Here is an 18,832-nt window from a genome sequence, read left to right on the forward strand (position 1 = left end):
ATAGATCTGCTTGTGCTTTTTTTAATTCTATCGCAAAAAAAGTATCCGATGCAGGTTCGTCCATCCTTTTATTAGATGCAGTGTCGGTGGTTATTCTAAGTAATATTTTCTGCGTGTGATTTCTTGTGTTTATTGTTGTAGGTTGGCGGATGGAAGGGGAACGCATTGAAGTCTGTGTTAGGAAAAGAAATAACGACAACCGGTTCTACGTGAATCAGTATTTTCCGTTTTATGCGCATCGGTCAGAAACGGCAGCATTTTTTTCTGTCTATTATATTCCGAAAGGGTAGTTGAGCTGCGATGAGCTTCCAGGCGGCACGTAAGACGGTCACCGATATCGCCGTCGAGGTCGCGTATAGCGTTATACGTGCGCGAAAGGAAAATCGTCCCGGAACGAGAGTGGGTTTTTTAGTGGGGAATACTATCTCGTCTCCGCGCTGACACACATACCTGACCCGGTTGTTAGCCCGGAACAAGAACGGCGGCCGTGGTAATTCCACCGGACTCGTCACAGTTTAGTTCCTACCACGAGAGACGAGTTCAAGGCGGTTTTTCATCCAGCGTGTACCTTGCTAGACGTGTTTCTTCGGCGGAATATAGTACCAAAGGTACGTGTTTTTTATTCTTTCTTTTACTATTATTATTATTATTATCATTACAATATTTATTTTTTTATTTTTATTTAACTTCGCAAGTAACTTCGGGCTTTACGCCTCCAGGAAAACAAGCGGAATAGGTTTTCTCAAAAAGAGATTGAGCGACCACTAGTGAGAGGCGGGCTTTAGAAAGTTTAACATGATTCATAATTTTACGGGAGTGCCTTTTAGATAATCTTTCGGGTTTCTTTTTTATGTTTTTTTTTTGAAAAGAAAACCAAGGGTCTCAATAAATTTTAGATATTTTATGTTTGTGAACACTGAACGTCTATTGACGTGACATAGAATGATGTAAGGTTACTGAATAGAGTTATTGTAAGTTTTTTGACATTATACACATTTTAAATAAAATAATGTTAGATAAAGTAATCAGTCAATGCTTTCAAAAAGACATAACGACGATGTTAGTTGAAAAGAAAATAACACTTACATTTTGAATGAATGCATCATATTTTAGCACACCAATATAAAACTAGGTATCAGATTGTGTATTTAATTTGGTTTTTTAACTTTATTGAGAGAAATCTGTTAATACTAAACTATCTTAATTTCCAACTTTCCTAGATATCTAAGTACCTATACAATAACATTGAAGTTGAAATATTTGTTTACTATTGTGGCATTTTCGTAAATCTACATAAAAACCACACTTACTTTAAAAATATTAGATTTTATCAAATGTTCATTTTTATCATTTAATAGAAAATACTATATTTATATCTTAAATCAATAAATTAAAAAAAATATGCGATTTAAAAAGTGTTATTTGATTGAAAAGAAATATGGATATTAATAGAGAAAAAGTAACTAGTAATGAATTGCACGTTTGGTATATTCAATTGAACAATTTTAATTACTGATAATGGAATAATTGACGAAAAAAATATTTATTATTTGTTTAAACTTTTAAGTTTGAATTTTCTTCTTGATTAATTAATTTATCTATTTATTTTTAAATTATATAAAAATCTATGACAAAGAATGGAATTTTAATATTGTTTAATATTAAATTCTATACACTGTATCGTAAACAATAATAATTATAAAGTTTAATTGTATTTTTAAATTTTTATCATTTTGATATTTTTATTTATTAAACTAATAACAAGCTTTGATTACTAACAGTTTATAAGATAAAAGAACATAAGTAAAATATATATATATATTTTTTTTGTTATTATAATAATTTAATACTTATGATAATGCAGAAACAAAAGATATTTTAATAAAGGGCGTATATAAATAAAATCATAAAGTGTTTTTTGATCATTATCAGCGAAAAAAAAATAATTATTAGAGAAATTATTATATACGTAGTTAGAATATATTTCTTTTTTTAATGTGTAGTTGGAAAAAGTCGAATTCTATAAAAAACACTAGAGCTTATTAGATATGATATATATATCATATCTAACTATGAAATGAAATTATACAATTATAATTTTTTACGTGAAAAGAACTGCTAAATGTTTTTTGAATGACATAAATTTTTTAATTTAATTTAATATAAATCCATAATCCATAACTAATTAATTTTCTTCTATAAAATTCATATTTTCTAAAATACTGTTCTATACAAATTTCTCTGTTGGATGTACAACTATTCAATACAATGATATTGAAATTACACGCATAGTTAAATGATTATTGATAATAATGACTATTATTAAAATGTATTTTTATGGTATAATACTGAGATGAAAAACTCGTTCTGGGTGACGGAAAGAGAATTTCTCTTTTTAAGGACAAGGTCAGTTCGGAATTATGATGATACATATGAACCTTTCACCATTTTCTAACCAACTGTTATTATTAAGTCAAAAGAAAGTTAGACATTTTGATTTTACACTTATGCGTACACCTTATACTTACATTTTTGGTTTTATTACAGTTTTTTTTAAATTGGTCAGCAAATTATATAAAAATGCGACTATCAGTCGTATTCGAATTGCTGTTGATCTTTTTGATCATAGCTTTTGCGGCCTATGGTAGAGTAGGTAAGTCTCGAATATTGTAAATTTATTCTTAATAAATCTATTATGAAATTATTTTGTTTTTTTTTTTTAGTTCCGGATAAAAAAGATGTGTGGAATATTGGATTAAATAATGTTAAAGATCATTTAAAAGCAATGGGTCGAGCTAGACAAGCTACCCCTCAAGCAGCTCCTCCAAACCGATACTGTGCTTGTTCCAATCTTATGTGTAATTGTTGCCGAGATTTTTCATTGCCAGTAGTTCCTATTAAAGGACCAGGTAAATAAATTAAAAAATAATTAATAAAAAAAGTTCTGTGATATAAATAAACTTTTATTAATGAGCGTAGTATCGGACTACATTTCCACGTGTGAGGTAATTTATTCTGTTCTGTAAATAAGAATAATTATTTAATTAAATTGTATTAATACACCAAGTGTTTATGGTTATATCGTAACAACTAACAAGGTTCTCCCGACCACATTACAAAACATTTTAAAATATTTTTTTTTACTCTATTATATATCAATTATTACATATGAATTAATACATTTTAAATTATTAGGTAATTTTGGTGCATGACTCAATTAAGTAAGGAAAATCTATAAAATTAATTGTAGCGTATTAAAAGTAGATTGGGGTAAATAATTATTTCACGCGTGTCACCAAAGGTTAACTAAAATGTTATGATGAAGATTATAATAAATATAATATTAATTTCACTTTAAAGTTCACTATATTGTAGTGTATAAAAATGTTTATTTTATTCTTCCATATTTTAATATAAACCAAAATTTAAGATAAAAATTAAAAAAATAAAATTTTTTTAAACTTTAAAACCTATACATTTTAGATAAAACAATATTTTTAACTAAACGCGTCGTTCTATGTTTACATTATAGGTTGTGCATCGTTGAAATATTTAAAAGGCGATCAGATGATGGTGACGATGAGCTTTGGTGACAAGGTTTTACGCAACACGACCATATCTGGGAAGAAACCGAAACCCGTGTGTATGTCTCTACCTGGTGGTATATCAAAATTCTGTGGTCGGGTGTATGGTATTTCAAGGGACGGAGATCAATTCAAAGCGTGTTTGGGACTTGAGCTTAGAGCTCTCGACGATGTTGAAGCCGCATTGAGGGTATCATGTTTCCGGTTTGGGCCACAAGGGATGAAAGTAGAACCAGCACAACCACTGCCAGCATCTCAGACATTACAAGGAGAGGACGAAGACGATGAGGATGATGATGATGACGACGATGACGATGATTACGGTCTTGGAGGTGGCGATGACGAGGAAGAGGAGGACGATGACACTGTGGACGAGGACTCAGAAAACGACGTGGAATCTACCGGCGATTACACCGGTTTCAGTGCACTTAGCACAGATTTCCTGGACAGCCTTTTCGGTGGAGGTGGTGGTGAGGAAGACGAAGCGGAGACCAGCGTCAAACCAACCACCAAACCCACTACGGTTACTGTAAAATCAAAAATAACTACACCACAACAGCTGACAAGTCAACAGGTGACAAGCGAGAAACAGACGAGCGCTGAATCAGTGACGTCCACCTCCTATACGGTGAGCGTCGTTCAAGATCCGGTGTCATTGTCTTCTGAAGTCGTTGCTGAAGTAAGACCAACTTCTATCACGCCGCTCGACGATAACCCTACCGATCGCGTAGAAACTGTGCCCACGCCAGTGGCGAATAAGAACAAGGACTACGAGGACGACGATGATGAGGATGAGGACGAGGATGACGGTGACATCGTGTCGGACATCATCGAAACGGCTGCAAACGCTGTGGGTATGTCGGATTCTGACAAAAACTCGACGGTCGCCACGACCAAATCAGCTGACAAATTAGGTACCACCGAGACAGTTGCAGTGTCGGCGGTAGCGTCAACGACGGTCGGCAGCGTACCGGCCGCCAAGGACTACGACGACGATGACGACGATGACGACGATGACGACAGCTACAGCAGGCGTTTCAAGCACATGCCCGTGGCAATCGTGCCCAACGACAGGAGAGGCAGGACACACAGAAGGATGAGATTGTCCTCGTCGGACGACGAGTCGACGATACATTTCATGAAGAAAGTATAGAAACCACTGCTCACGAATGGCGTGAATTACACACGCTTCATTGTTCGTTAAGTTGTACATAATAATATAATATATACTATATAACTTATTATTAATTTATTAATTTATTATTCGATGAAATCATATCGTGAAAAATATATAATATGTTTATTTATATTTCGAGTGTTGTACGTCGGTTATACACAATGACATTATATTTTTGTTTTTTTTTTTTTGATTATTATTTCCTGTAGCTCATAATAACATTATACCGATTGAATTTTCGTTATTCTGTGCAAATAAAACCAAATAAATTGCAGAACAATATCATACGATTGTCGTTTTATTTTTTCCCGTCGCGTTTACCGTAATTAGTGTGCATTCAATTCCGTGACAGTGATGTCCAGGTCAGGCGCCGTCGTGTCGTACGTCTGCACTGTCGTGGTAGTAGAATCAGCAGCGGTGGCAGTGGGGGTGGCGGTTGTGGACGAGGTAGTATTATACTTTTCTAGATTTACGCCGTCACGACCAATCACGAAACAATCGAATTCCAATACCAGCACTTCAGCGTGTTCGATGCGCGTGAGGAAATTGACGCACGCATGCAAGTTTCTGCCGGGAGTGTAAACATCGAACATTTTCATGCACATGTCCATCGACGGTAAGTACGGTACAGGAACTCGTAGACATGCCGGCGGTGGATTTTTAGCTATAAAGAAAACGAATATTATAAGTAAGTAAATAGATGTAAGCAAAGTCGTTCAGAGTGCGAGAGGGAGACAACTAGAAAATTTTCCCCCAAGTTTCGTTTTAGGACAATTTTTAGGGGCTCCTTATAAATGTCATATGAACTTATATGTGTTATAGTAAGTTAGATAATAATACATGATTATAGGATTATTCGATATTAATTTATCCATTAAGACCTGTCGTCGCTTAAATATTTTTCTTTATAAAAGTTCAATTATACACTTGTATTTATTTTCTGTGATTATATTATTTAATATAATTGTAATTGTTTAATTCGTTAAATATTGCAAGTATAGACGTGGTATTATAGAGTCGGACGATGACTTAAGTTATTCCTTATTAATTATTACCCGTGGATAATTATTGAGTGCTCACTATTTAATGTTAAGTGTCGTATCTCGTCGTACAGCTAATATAGTTGCCAGAGTGTTATTATTTTAATACTGAAAAGTGAAAACTTTAAGTTACACCGGGGTATCATGAATTTGAATGACCTTAGGTGATCAATTTTGCAAAAATTATGCAAATCTCTGTGATAATTATTATATTTTTTTCATCGTAATGATACAAAGTATTTTCCCGTGTAAAGAGTAATTATGAATGTATACAGTTTGTGTGGATGCATTTTATGAAAAAGTTAGAATTTGAAGGTACGCTAATATTTCTGCAAAACTAGTTGTTTTCACCCACTCACCACCAATTTGAGCATTGTAATTATGGTTAGATTAGGGTTAAGGGCTCGTGGTAGAGAATGTATTAAGTACCTTACTGCATTATATTATGGCATTCAAATGTAGGCATACAATCATAAACAGACACTGAACAACGTTTATTTTTTATAAAACAAAAATATTAAATAGAAATTAACGTAATTATTAAGATTAACGTGTATATCGTATGTATATACATATATACATGTTAATTTTAACAATAAATATGTATAAATAACCTTAGTAAATAAAATTACAGGATAATAAATTATAAATTTTTTATCGACTTTTTAATTATTATTTTAATATTAGTTAATAAATGTAGATTTGTGTGATTAATAAAAAAATTAAAATTTTATGAATAATTTCAAGGAACTGAAATAAATTAATTGATTATATATTCAACATTTCGAAAGCCTATAGGATTAGATCTTCCAATACTTAACATCTTATCATTCTTTTAGCAAACAAATTGGATGATTTAATTAAATCTACTCGTATAGTAATTATTTGTCATTACTATAACTATTATTAATATTATATATAATTAATTTTTTTTAATGTATATAACTAAACTATTTATAAAAAAATTTCACCCTTTCTAATAATGTAAAAATATTTAGCTATTTTTGCCTTAGAGTCTAGGGAAACTTTGACTGGCGCCAATAACATCAATAATATAGTCTACATTCAATAATATTCATACATACAATCATACTACAGTTATCATTTATTTTTATTATATCTTAGCAAAATGAATATTAGAAAAAAATTATCATTAAATTATTTAAGTTTTATTGTTATAGTAAGAAAAAATGTTCAAATTTTAAAAGTTGATTTATTTTAATAACCGTAAACAATATGGTATGGATTGTGTAAGCACTTTGTTCCAAATCTAAAATATAGTTTAGTTTGAGTTTACGTTGCTTTAATGTTTATATTGCTGAAGTTTAACGAATGTGTAACGTCAATTCAATTTTCAAGAAGCTCGAATATTTGCATGTTCCTAGTAAAAGTTATATTAATTTTCACTCCCAAAAGTCCGCATTCAATATTGAATTTGACAATTGGAATCTTTGGATTTTAATATAAACTATTGAAACTGTCGTTGAAAGGTAAAATAATCATGACAGTTTTTAGTTCATACCATAAAGCATTTTGATTATATTGATTAGATGGTACCCAACCTTGATTGGTATTATAGAACTATCGGAGTGATAATTATAATTACAAGTATACAATTAATATTTAATATATTTAGTAAATAATACATACCGGATATCCTGTACTCGTATAGTGACTCGTCATCCATAAACATGTTGCCTGTGACTGCAAAGTCAAAAGGATCGTATGTGAAATTCATACATCCTGCGCATAAAAACAAACAAATACGTTGGTATTTTATATTGATCTGATTTTTGGCGTCTCTAATTTACTGCAGGGTGCTAGGTTATATTAATTCCAGGCTTTGCGTGTATCTCGGGGAGTAAAACATAAAATTTACAATGGTTTTCCACGCGTTAAGTACGGGACCATGTACGAAGTTAATAAAACTGAGATTACAAGGACGATATTTCTTCATCCCGCTGTCACATTCAATTAGTATCCTTGTTTGCCTGCAAGCTATGGTAGTTGGTTGGCCTTTATTTATTTTTTTTTTAAAATTACAATCTTACCAAAAACCCTGCTGCAGGATATATATTATATATACATATTTCATTCTCATAATATTTAACATAAAACTAAAATAAACTTAAAAAAAAACTAACTGTTATTCTTCCATTGTGAACAAGAGATGTGTAATGAGATTAAAAAACCCATCATTACTCATTGACTTCACTAGATTACAATGTAATTTCAAAATTTTAACACGATTTTAATTAAATTTTTAAAAAAAGTTTAGGATTTTTGAAGTATTATACATAAACACCTTTAGAAATTATGTTAGTACAAAATAAAATACCTAATAAATATCAAAATGTCTCCTTTTTTTTTAATAACCTATAATTAGGTTTAAATTTTAAGTTTTACAAAATATTAAAAAGATAAAAAACATTTATGTAAAATTAGATTCATAAATATTTGCTATTTTTTGCTATATTTCTTTATTTAAGAAACACTTTTATTATTAATAACACAATTTTATATTGATCTGGAAGTTTAAGTTTTCTTTGTGAGGATTAATAGTTATCTTGAGTTATTCTAATTAAATGTTTAATCATTTATATCTGAAAAGGAGTAATTTATGTTTATTTACAAAAAAAAATTTATTTATTTGATACTGTATAATGCTTTGAATAAAAATGAGATCATTTATTATTTATGTTTTTAAAATCCAAACAAAAATAATCAAAAAAATCTTCTATTTAAAGTATGTATTTTTTTTTTACAAATTTTAATATTTTCTATGATATTATATTTACTTAAGTTATTTTTGTATTATAAGTTATGATTTGTAACAGTTAAAACACAACTGAGTCTGATAATTTACTTATTATGTACTATTCTACATATATGGTGTATATACACGAATTTATTTAAAAATAAAAATTGTTAATTAAATTATACATTTATGTTGTAGGTTTAAATTGAAGAAATATACGAACAAAATTGAATATTTCAGAATGTTAAAAAAAAAAACTATGTATTTATTGACAATATAATTTTCTTCGAAACAGTTGACTAAACTTTCTCCATTCTTTTAGCTGTCAAACTTGGTCAACCGTCAATGACCGTCAATAATTATTGAAAATCATGTCACGTATACTTTAAACGTTCCATCACAGTTAATTAAATATAAGTACTTGGTTTGACTATAGATATGAACTGATTAATAACGACGTCATAATAATTATAGTTATTTTTAAATAAAACTTTTAGAATTTATTCTATACTATGCTGTATAGTGTATAAACACATGTATCAATACATCAAAGTTCAAGCTAAATAGTATTTTAAATTGAATATTGTTTTATGCTCCAGAGTTGGCAGAACACTATAAATTACAGACTGTTTATGAGACTGCTCGTATTTTTGTTTAACATATATTATTGAAATGTAGTTCTACTGTTTATACTTTATACTTATATACCATTTAAGTAGATATATTAAAGTTTTGTAATATTGTATTAATAATTTTGATTTCTGATTATTTCATAATGTTTAATTATATACGTTGATAGAAATTTTACATTCATATTTAATTTATTTATGCGTGGCTATTGGTTGTTTACTTATATTTGATCTAAATTTATTTTAGTTGGTACTAAATTTATATTTAGTAATAAAATTTAAAAGTTGGCTTACATTATTATAAGTGAAGTGAAAAATAAATCGTATTAATTTAGTATAATTGTATCGTGATATAATTATTTAGATTAGTTGACTATGAAATAATAATATATACCTACCTTAGTATATTATAATTTAAATGATAAATGTTTGGTAATAAATAATAATTACGGTAGTAAGAATATTATAAAACCATTAAAATGAAAAGCCTCAATGTTTTTTTGTTGTCACGGGAAATAAAAGATAAAATATAGTACCATTATTTATATTTTAGTGAAGTGAAATACTCGGGCGTATTAAAGAAGTCATAAATACGCATACAGTTAAAATGTCAGATGGTTATGAACAATTTATAGAAGTTCTTAGCAGTAAGTATAATATGAATATCAAAATATATTTTATATTATGAATTTGTACTTCAATTGTGTATTTTTTTCAATGACTTAATTTATGTCTATACTTATTTATTTTATAATTTGTGTTGCTTATTATTTAAAAAAAATATTTATAATGTAATGTATACGAATTTAATTTGTAATATTTGTAATGCCATTTATTGAGGTGTACTTACCTTGTGTATATTTATACCAAGGTAAAATTATTTTAATTAAATTTTTTATATTATTACTGATTGATGGTTGTACACTAGTAGGTGTGTATATATTGTATAATATAGTTTTTTAAATTTATTCAGTAGCTTAAAAATGCAAAAAAATGTTCACTTTTAAAATGGTATCTTTACTGTAGACATACATATAATATAATATTATCATTGTATTTAAAAACACTCAGAACATTCTGATATGAGATGCCCTCAGAAATTTAATTTTAATAATATGTATTTTCGTCAATTAGGGTATGTTAACTTTCTTTGCTTCGTATTTATTTTAGATATAATAGAAATAAAAAATTTAATAAAATAAATTGATTATTAAAATAGACCTTTTTTATTGTAATCAAATAATCGTACGTTGAACTGTGCACAACAACCGCACGTCAAATCTTGGCATGAACATGGTATACTTCCAAATCGTGCAGTACTTGGTTCATCTTGTCGATCCCCAAATCGTTGAAACATTGGTATCTTTTTACTTGTTATCACATCATAATATATGTCGTACCACTTATGGTCTTTGCCTGTAACTACAAAATACATAAAAATTAATTTGTTTAATAGCTGATTTTAATTTTTAAATTTGTTTTGAATTTAATATGACAATACAATGGACAAAGAGAACAAAACAAGTTTACAAATTTAAGTAATTAATCAGAAATTATGTTGATAGGTATGTAAAATATTCTATAAATTCTTAAGATTTTAATGGCAGATTTTATGTAAGCATAATCAGTTAATAGTTCGTAGTCTATTTATTCAGAGCGAGTAATTTATTTTTCAAAACTATAACTAAACATCAGAAATAATTCTGGTCATTATTATATCTGTTATGTTCAATATGGACGTTTAGCTGTTGTGATTTACTATTTTTTTTTAAATATTCTTAACTATTATTTTTATAGTGTACAATGTGTACATACTTATGACTTGTCTACATATAGTTCGATTTTAAATATTCACAAAACAAACGTCAAATGTGGTCTAGTAATTTTGCTAGTATAGTGACTCGGGGAATATAATCCTCGGAATAATCAAAATGGTGGACTGAAGGCTCTATATTTATGAAAATGATAATCTCCAAAATTGATTACATTTCAAATAGGGTTATCAAATGAAAGAGTTTTAAAAAAATAATTGCAGTCAATCAATTACATTAATCTGATCAAAATTACAGATACGTATCATGTACTGTACACATGGTTTTTGTGCGCATTTACTGTGCACTTGTACACTGTTATGCACTTATACTTGTTAAAGGTAGTAGGTCTTACAACATGTAGCTCAGATGGATCTGATTCTGGCATGCATTTATAAGTAACGTACAAGAACTAAACTTTGAAATGATTAATCTGGTTACAAGTATCGCAGTATTGACCGACTATCGCAATTCGCAATGATGACTAAGAAGTACAAAATGCGATAGAATATTATGTAAACATAATTTATACATAATTGACGTTGGTACATTTTTTACGCTAGTGCCGGGTGGATAGAATACTGCCAATGAAGATTAAAATGTTTAATTTTTTTATATTGTTGTATCATAATTAGGTATACTTTAATTATATCACGCCTTCAAAATTTAGTGCAATCAAGTTTAATTCACTTTATTTCGAATTTCTACTTTCATAGTATACCTAGTATTTTTTCTCCACACCTGCTGACTATTCGTCCCATGAGTCACAGTGACACAGCGTGTCGTTGTTAAACCACTCTGAACGTTGCTAATATTTAAATTGCCGACCACTCGGATATTTTAACAATGTTTTGAGTACTCCCTTTCACCAATACAATCTATGGACTATCATTATACTATTTAAAAGGTAAAAGTCTAAATAAAATAAACAATAAATTTATATGATTTTTGACGAATATATTAATTATTTTATTATTGAAAATAGTTTTCATTTATATTTATTGTTAAATATAATAACGGTTAGTTCGTTAAAAAGGGTGACTTTCAAAAAAGAGTAAGGTAACTAAGCTTTTTTTTTTGTTTATCAAAGGTTGACCCGGTTTTTAATAATTGTTGTCGTTAAATTTGGTAATTGAGCCAAATTTTTCGATTATATTTTTGTCAATAATGTTTTTGAATATAAAAATATTATATGCGCTTTAAATTCTGAAACTAAAACTTAAATTAAAAATGCTGTTGAGTATTTCAAATATTTCAATTTGCACATTTCAAATTCTTTATGTCACATTCCAATATGTATAATTAGCTTTCTAATTGTAAGTAAAAATATAAATTTACATTCAAATTAAAAGCGTAAGTATATACAATAAAGGAAAGAAGACTAATTTTAATTTGAAGAAATTATATTTTATCTAGGTTTTTTATATCATTATTATATATAATAAATAAATACTACGAGAAAAAAATTCATCTACATCAGATCAAACCGAATTTGATTTTGTAAAAACCGAAGGCATATCATATTATTTCAAAAAAATAGTTGTTTTTGACTAATAATTAATAATCACGTGACTATTGTAAATTTATTTTTGTATTATATATATATATATTTAAAATATTGCATTTTATTAAAACAATCATTTAATTGTATTCGTAGCTGTAGCCAAATTTTCAATTACTCTACCCCTTAACACATATTATAAAGGTACATGTTATTTTTGATCCAATAAAATGTAAATACATATTATATTTGAAGCAGGTAGATAAAATGTAGCCATATTACCAACCACCAGCAATCACTTTCAGTTTAGAACTGAGATTATTCTCCTTCTCCTATTGGTTCGTTCTTAATCTTATTACTGAAAATGACATTTTCTTGCAAGAAACACTTGAACTCTAAATTAATTCGTGGCTTTACTCGTTTAACCCTTTAATTTAGAATATACCACATTGCCTCATCAGTAAACGTTCACTAGTTACAGTCATAATCGTTTGAAATTATCTTCATTGCCCTTTTAAGGCATCAAAATGTAATTTGTGAACTTGTCAAATGTAATTTTCATGGTCAGTAAATAATAATTTATGTACAGCTAAACGCCTGCAATTGCTGACCTGTTAAACTAAAACTACTGGAAGGTTTTTATCTAAGTACTCTCTATACACACTTATTTCTTATTTACTATAGAAAGTTTTCATTTTCTAATTTTACTCTTATTTTAAAATATTAAAATATTAATTTTTAAATCGTTTTTTAAGTGCACATTGAATACATATTTCATAATTTTTCTTTCATATTGTTTTAATTGTTTTTTACTTAATTGGATTTATTATTTAGGTAGCATTTATTATTAATTAAAAGTAAGATGCATCCAAAATATTTGTTATTTATTTATTAATTTTACACAAAAACAGTCTTAAATTCCTTTACACAATATCAAGAAGGTCATCAGAAAAATTAAAAAAAAATATTATGTTCATAATATATTATTATAATGTCTTTATATCTACAGTATTTAATTAAAATGAAAACAATTCTTATTTATAAGAATAAAAATCTTTAGAATGCCTACGTTAAATCTAGTATCTAAAATTGAATTAAAAATAAAATAAGAATAGTTAAGTAAATAACTAAAGAGATTTTAAATTTGTAAATATTGGAACCTATTATATTTTTGGATTGGTTAATATAATATTTAATTATAAATAAATCATAAAGTAATTATAATGACGCAATTTAATTATTTGAATCTGTTAGTACTTTAATTTAAATATTTTAAATAAATGTTGTTTAAGTTTGGTTTGTCTAAATAAGGTTTCACATTTGGCGGTGATTTAATATTATTAAATATTTCAGATTGTAGTGTTAATGGTTTGATTACATAATTAAAAATGCATTTATCAATTAAAACCATAAGTTAAACTAAAATTTAATTAATATTATAAATTAATTACCTAGTGTTTACGATATAATTGTTAACTGGAATCGTATACATGGGTTATTTAGCAAACGAGCTTGCATAATATTTATATTTTAATTTTTGATTTGTACTTTACTATATTAAAATAAAATAATACTTAAATTAAAAATATCAGATCTTTTGTTTTCACAATCTAATATTAAATCACTATCTGAAACTGCGCATTTATTGTACTAATTTGTTGGAATAACATTAGTTGTGGACTTTAAAAACCCCATAGAGAAACAATATCAACTATGATACTTTTTAATAGAATAAGATAAAAGTAAATAGTATTTAAATGCACATTTTTCGAATGTATGATACTGGATATTATATTACTGTCATTAAATATGGAAAATTTATAAACTTTTTATTCTATAAAGTAAAATCTATACTGTAAGTAATGTTATGATAATAATTAATAATAGCTAATAAGCACCACAAATCTACCTAAATTTCTAGAATACAATGAACTCTCACGTAATTAAATTAATTTTATAAAAATGTATTATAAAAAAAAGTTAGTGTGAGAGAGAAAATTAAGTCTGAAATAAATAAACTACATCAATATTTATATTTTTTCGACTATAATATTGATTTTAATTACCTACTTGTTATTACCAGTCAGCTAAACATTATAATACAATTTAGAAAAATAATCTTAATTTGTTACCGGATACTAATATTTAACTTGCACTAATTTTTAATAGAATTATTTTATGTAGGTATATGATACATCAATAGATAACAGTGTCAAAGTGAAATCTTAACATTATAGTAACAATAATTATTATTATATAATAAATACGAACTAAATATATAATAGTAATAGGCGGTAAACTTTAAAATAAGCTATTATTACAAAGCACGTTTCGTATTTTAATGAGAAGCTGCAGATATTGCTCACTATAATAGTATGATGTCCGTTATTGTCGGTTTCTAGAGATTCGATACAACGATGGCATAAAATCATATTCTGCGACGACGGTAAAATACGTATAATAATACTATGTGGGTCTAACTGCAATGCTGCGTGTAGTACATATTATACCGAGGCAAATGGTTCCGGTTTTGTTATAAGTACAACACACGTTGCACGTACTTACCTACCTATGTATACTAATCTACCCATCCGAGACAGCTAATAATATTATAGCGATAATTTCGAAATAAAAAAATAAACCTGTGCGCAAGTCTCAACGGTATAATGTGATGGTATGAATACCGTTGGTGCGCATTATTATTGTATCATTCCGTTCAAATAATAAACATTTTACGTATTTGGGACGTTCTCGCGGAACAGTACATTAAATCGTGTGCACTCCGTTAGACATAACTAGGGCAGATATTTATATGCTTTTGCGTATTTTGATTGGTTGGTCAAAAAATTAACTAGCTTAACTATATCAAAATGGTCTAACGATATATTATCATCGTGTGTTTTAAGATTTCGTCCATTTTTTAGTATAGACTTTTTGTTTTGTAATTAAAGAGGTAGTAAACGAATTAAAAATATGCATACATTTTAAAAATGTTATGAATTTAGTTTTTAAGATTAAAGAAAAATAAAATTTGCTATCCAACAAAAAAAAATTATTACTTTACTACCTATTTTACATTTTAAAGATCAAATTTTCAACAAATATTTTATGTATATGTAAATAAACTGTTTAATTTTTGGTTTTAAAATATTATCACTACATAAGAATTAAGTAATTTTATTAAAGAAATTTTTTATTTCAGTAAATTTTACTTTATATCAGAATTATAAATATATCGATTGTCATTTTAGAACATTCCTTATTATAATTATTTAACCTATTTAACAATTTATTGCACAGACACACAAGTAAAATATAAACTACAAGCAAATAATTAGGTCGAATTTCGAGTCACCGATTTAATCCGTTTAACACAGTATTATTTGATTATTATTGCCTTACGTAGGTAACATTTCTTACGGAAAATAATTTTAATGGCTGACCCGTTATACACATAGCGTGTGTTAACCGTCAATTGGAAAACGTATTTCACACGACTTGTACAATAGTGCACGAGAAATAATGCATTTTCGTTACAAGCGGACCGTAAATAACGGTTATAATAAATAGGTATCGTCAGAGAACAGAAGAGTCTATACAACATCGTGGTTCCTTTAATAATTTGTTACACTGACTCGTAGAATCTCGTTTAATCGCGATTTTAACGAGGTTATCGTATTATATCCGCGTTTAAAGCATAAACTGTTATCTGTTGGATTAATTTAATTATACTAAAGAATTTAAGTAAATATAGATATTTTTCTTGTTTTGGGCAGTCATTTAAAAAAAAAAATCTTTTTAAAATGTACTGTTTCTGTTATCATATCTTGGGCTTCATGAATATTGTTTAATTTGTAAATTTAACAATGTTTAATAAATGTATTATCATCAATCATTGAAGTTGTAATTAAACGTTAAAAATTTCTAAAACTAGGTAGGCTGATACCTTGCGCTATAGGTCAATTGCTTACTGAAATACTGAAATTTAAAATATTGTGATATTTGTAAACGTGTTTTAATAAAATAAATAAATTCTAACTAGTGACTTATTAATAAATGTGTAGAGCTCTTGTAAGTCTGTGTTAATAATAGCACAACTTTATTTTAGTGAATTTTTTTCGATATAAAACTGTTGAGATCGTTTTGTTGGATATTGTAAAGCATTCCCCGATTTTTTATTCGGAAAAAAAATTGCTACTATAAAATTGTGCTGTTGGGCTATAGTTTGTAGGGCAAAACATGAAAAGCTTTACTAGTAAAAATAAAGTCTAACAAATTCAGTGAATAATTCTATAATATTTATAATAATTTATCAACAGAATTGTTGGATATATTTAATTTATATTTGTTATCGTTGAGTACTCGTGTTACAAATTTTTAAAGGGTCATTACGTTAACAAATTGTCCAAGTATTTCATAATGGAATCCGACTTTAAATGATTATGTTTTTTATACAGTTGTAATAAAATAGTATGATTTATGATTTCATTTTAATTATTTAAATATAAATAAAATATTTTAAACAATGTTTAATTAATAATTGTCTTTTTATTTTTTTTTTGTAGATTTTATATTTGTTGAAGTTTGTAACAAATCAATAAATTTAATTTTGAATTGCTATACTACATATTTGACAAATTTACACTGTGTTCTGTTACAAAGTTATGAGAGGTAATCATTTTAAATAGTTTTCTGTCTTGTTAATTAGAAGATTTTAATTTGTTTCTTAAATTACAAGAAAACTGAAAGCTGAAAAGTGTAGTAAATATATCATTTTAAATACTGTTACCTAACTTGTAATATTATCTTTCACAATTGTTTTTCTTATATTACTAAATAAATTTAAATTTTATGAATTTTGAGTTTATATACAATATTATTTATAATCATGCTATTATATGTATAAAAATTAAAATCTTAAATAGTTTTACTATTAGCTGTTTTTAATTAATGATTTGTCACAATAGGTAGGTAGTTAAATTTTATTATTTATTAATTCTTCATACTAGAATAATAGAATTAGTAAAATCAATAAAGTTTTGAAATATATCTAACTAAAAATAAGTGAACTGAGTGAAGAAACGGAATATAAAAATATCATCAATATAAAATAATGAAAAAATTATTTACTTAATAAAAAATTAGGTATTTAAGTATTTTTGACTTAATATGATTCAAACATTTTAAAAATGAATTAATATTAAATACATTTTTAATCAATACTTAAAATGATAATAATACGTACTTATGAAAAATACTGTAACTATTGTTACTGTATAGTGTATATAAAATCACAAATAATTTTAATATTTCATTATTTTTACAAAACTTCAGAAAATTTTAAATCTAAATATTAGGTTTATATTGTCTGCAATTTGTTTACAATTAAGATAGGTGTCGTATGGAAATTGAAGATTTTTTTTTTTAATTGTTGCAAAAAAAATTATTTAATAGCATAAAGTTGTAAAGTTTGTGAGTTGAAAAAATAAAGTTAATATTTATAATAAAACCAATAGAGATCGTTCGCTTTATTCACAGTTTCCAATTAAAACATTTTTCGACAAGTTTTATATTATATATTTTGAAAATCATAATAATAACAATAAAAAGTTTTTTAATTTATGCTCTTTGTTGAAAAAATCTGAAATTGAAGTTTATATAGTATACAATGTAATTGAAAATTTTTTGATCTATACAATTTGTAAAAAATTAGATTCATAAATGTATTTAGATACACGTTTAAATTAAATGTTTTGAAATAATTATGAAAATATTGTACTATATTTTACATAATAATCGCGTTTTAAAAAAAATCTATATATTTTTACTCTAAGATAATAAAATTTGAAAACCTACTTCAGAATTGTAAGTATAGATAACTCGATTTTGATAAAACTTGTGTTTTAATTGCGATTTTGAGTTACGTTTTAGTTTCATTAATATGGGTATAACAAACTTACCTTTCGAATTCCAAATATGTGTATATGTATAACTATGTTTTACAACAATGCACGACAATAGTAAAGCAAAAACAACGAAATCTCGTAAAATATCCATTTACAATGTTTTGTGCTGTAGGTAGAATTGATAGATTTTCTTTTTTTTGTTTTCGATCCGTTCGATGTTCTACAATAACAATGCGCTTAGTAAATAGTAATTAAACAATGTGAATATACCTCTTTTAAGGCCTAGTTTGTCCAGCTGCGGGTTTTATCACAACATTTACATTTAACGTCCTTAAAACTATACATATGAAGTACATTACACACTATACGTAGGTTCATTGATTAGTATGTTGCACAGTAGCGTGTAAGTTCTGAGTTTCTGATTGT

At 27.0% G+C, this 18,832-nt stretch overlaps 2 protein-coding genes across 2 annotated transcripts; one reads left to right on the top strand and one right to left on the bottom strand.

The window, feature by feature from the left end:
- The first annotated feature begins 302 nt into the window (after positions 1 to 302).
- Positions 303 to 4,947, top strand: LOC113550550 (FK506-binding protein 3-like). Its single transcript, XM_026952464.1, has 4 exons — positions 303 to 608; positions 2,548 to 2,653; positions 2,724 to 2,909; positions 3,533 to 4,947. Exons 2-4 carry the CDS (start codon positions 2,581 to 2,583, stop codon positions 4,735 to 4,737), a joined length of 1,464 nt encoding a protein of 487 aa, XP_026808265.1. The 5' UTR covers positions 303 to 608; positions 2,548 to 2,580; the 3' UTR covers positions 4,738 to 4,947.
- On the bottom strand, positions 4,866 to 18,627 carry LOC113550552. Its single transcript, XM_026952466.1, has 4 exons — positions 18,461 to 18,627; positions 10,410 to 10,610; positions 7,452 to 7,544; positions 4,866 to 5,425 (listed from the first exon to the last, which is right to left on the bottom strand). The coding sequence occupies exons 1-4, from the start codon at positions 18,555 to 18,557 to the stop codon at positions 5,088 to 5,090; spliced, it is 729 nt and encodes a 242-aa protein (XP_026808267.1). The 5' UTR covers positions 18,558 to 18,627; the 3' UTR covers positions 4,866 to 5,087.
- Between the last annotated feature and the right edge of the window lie 205 nt (positions 18,628 to 18,832).

Source organism: Rhopalosiphum maidis, chromosome 4 (genome assembly GCF_003676215.2).
Source record: "Rhopalosiphum maidis isolate BTI-1 chromosome 4, ASM367621v3, whole genome shotgun sequence".
NCBI lineage: Eukaryota > Metazoa > Arthropoda > Insecta > Hemiptera > Aphididae > Rhopalosiphum > Rhopalosiphum maidis.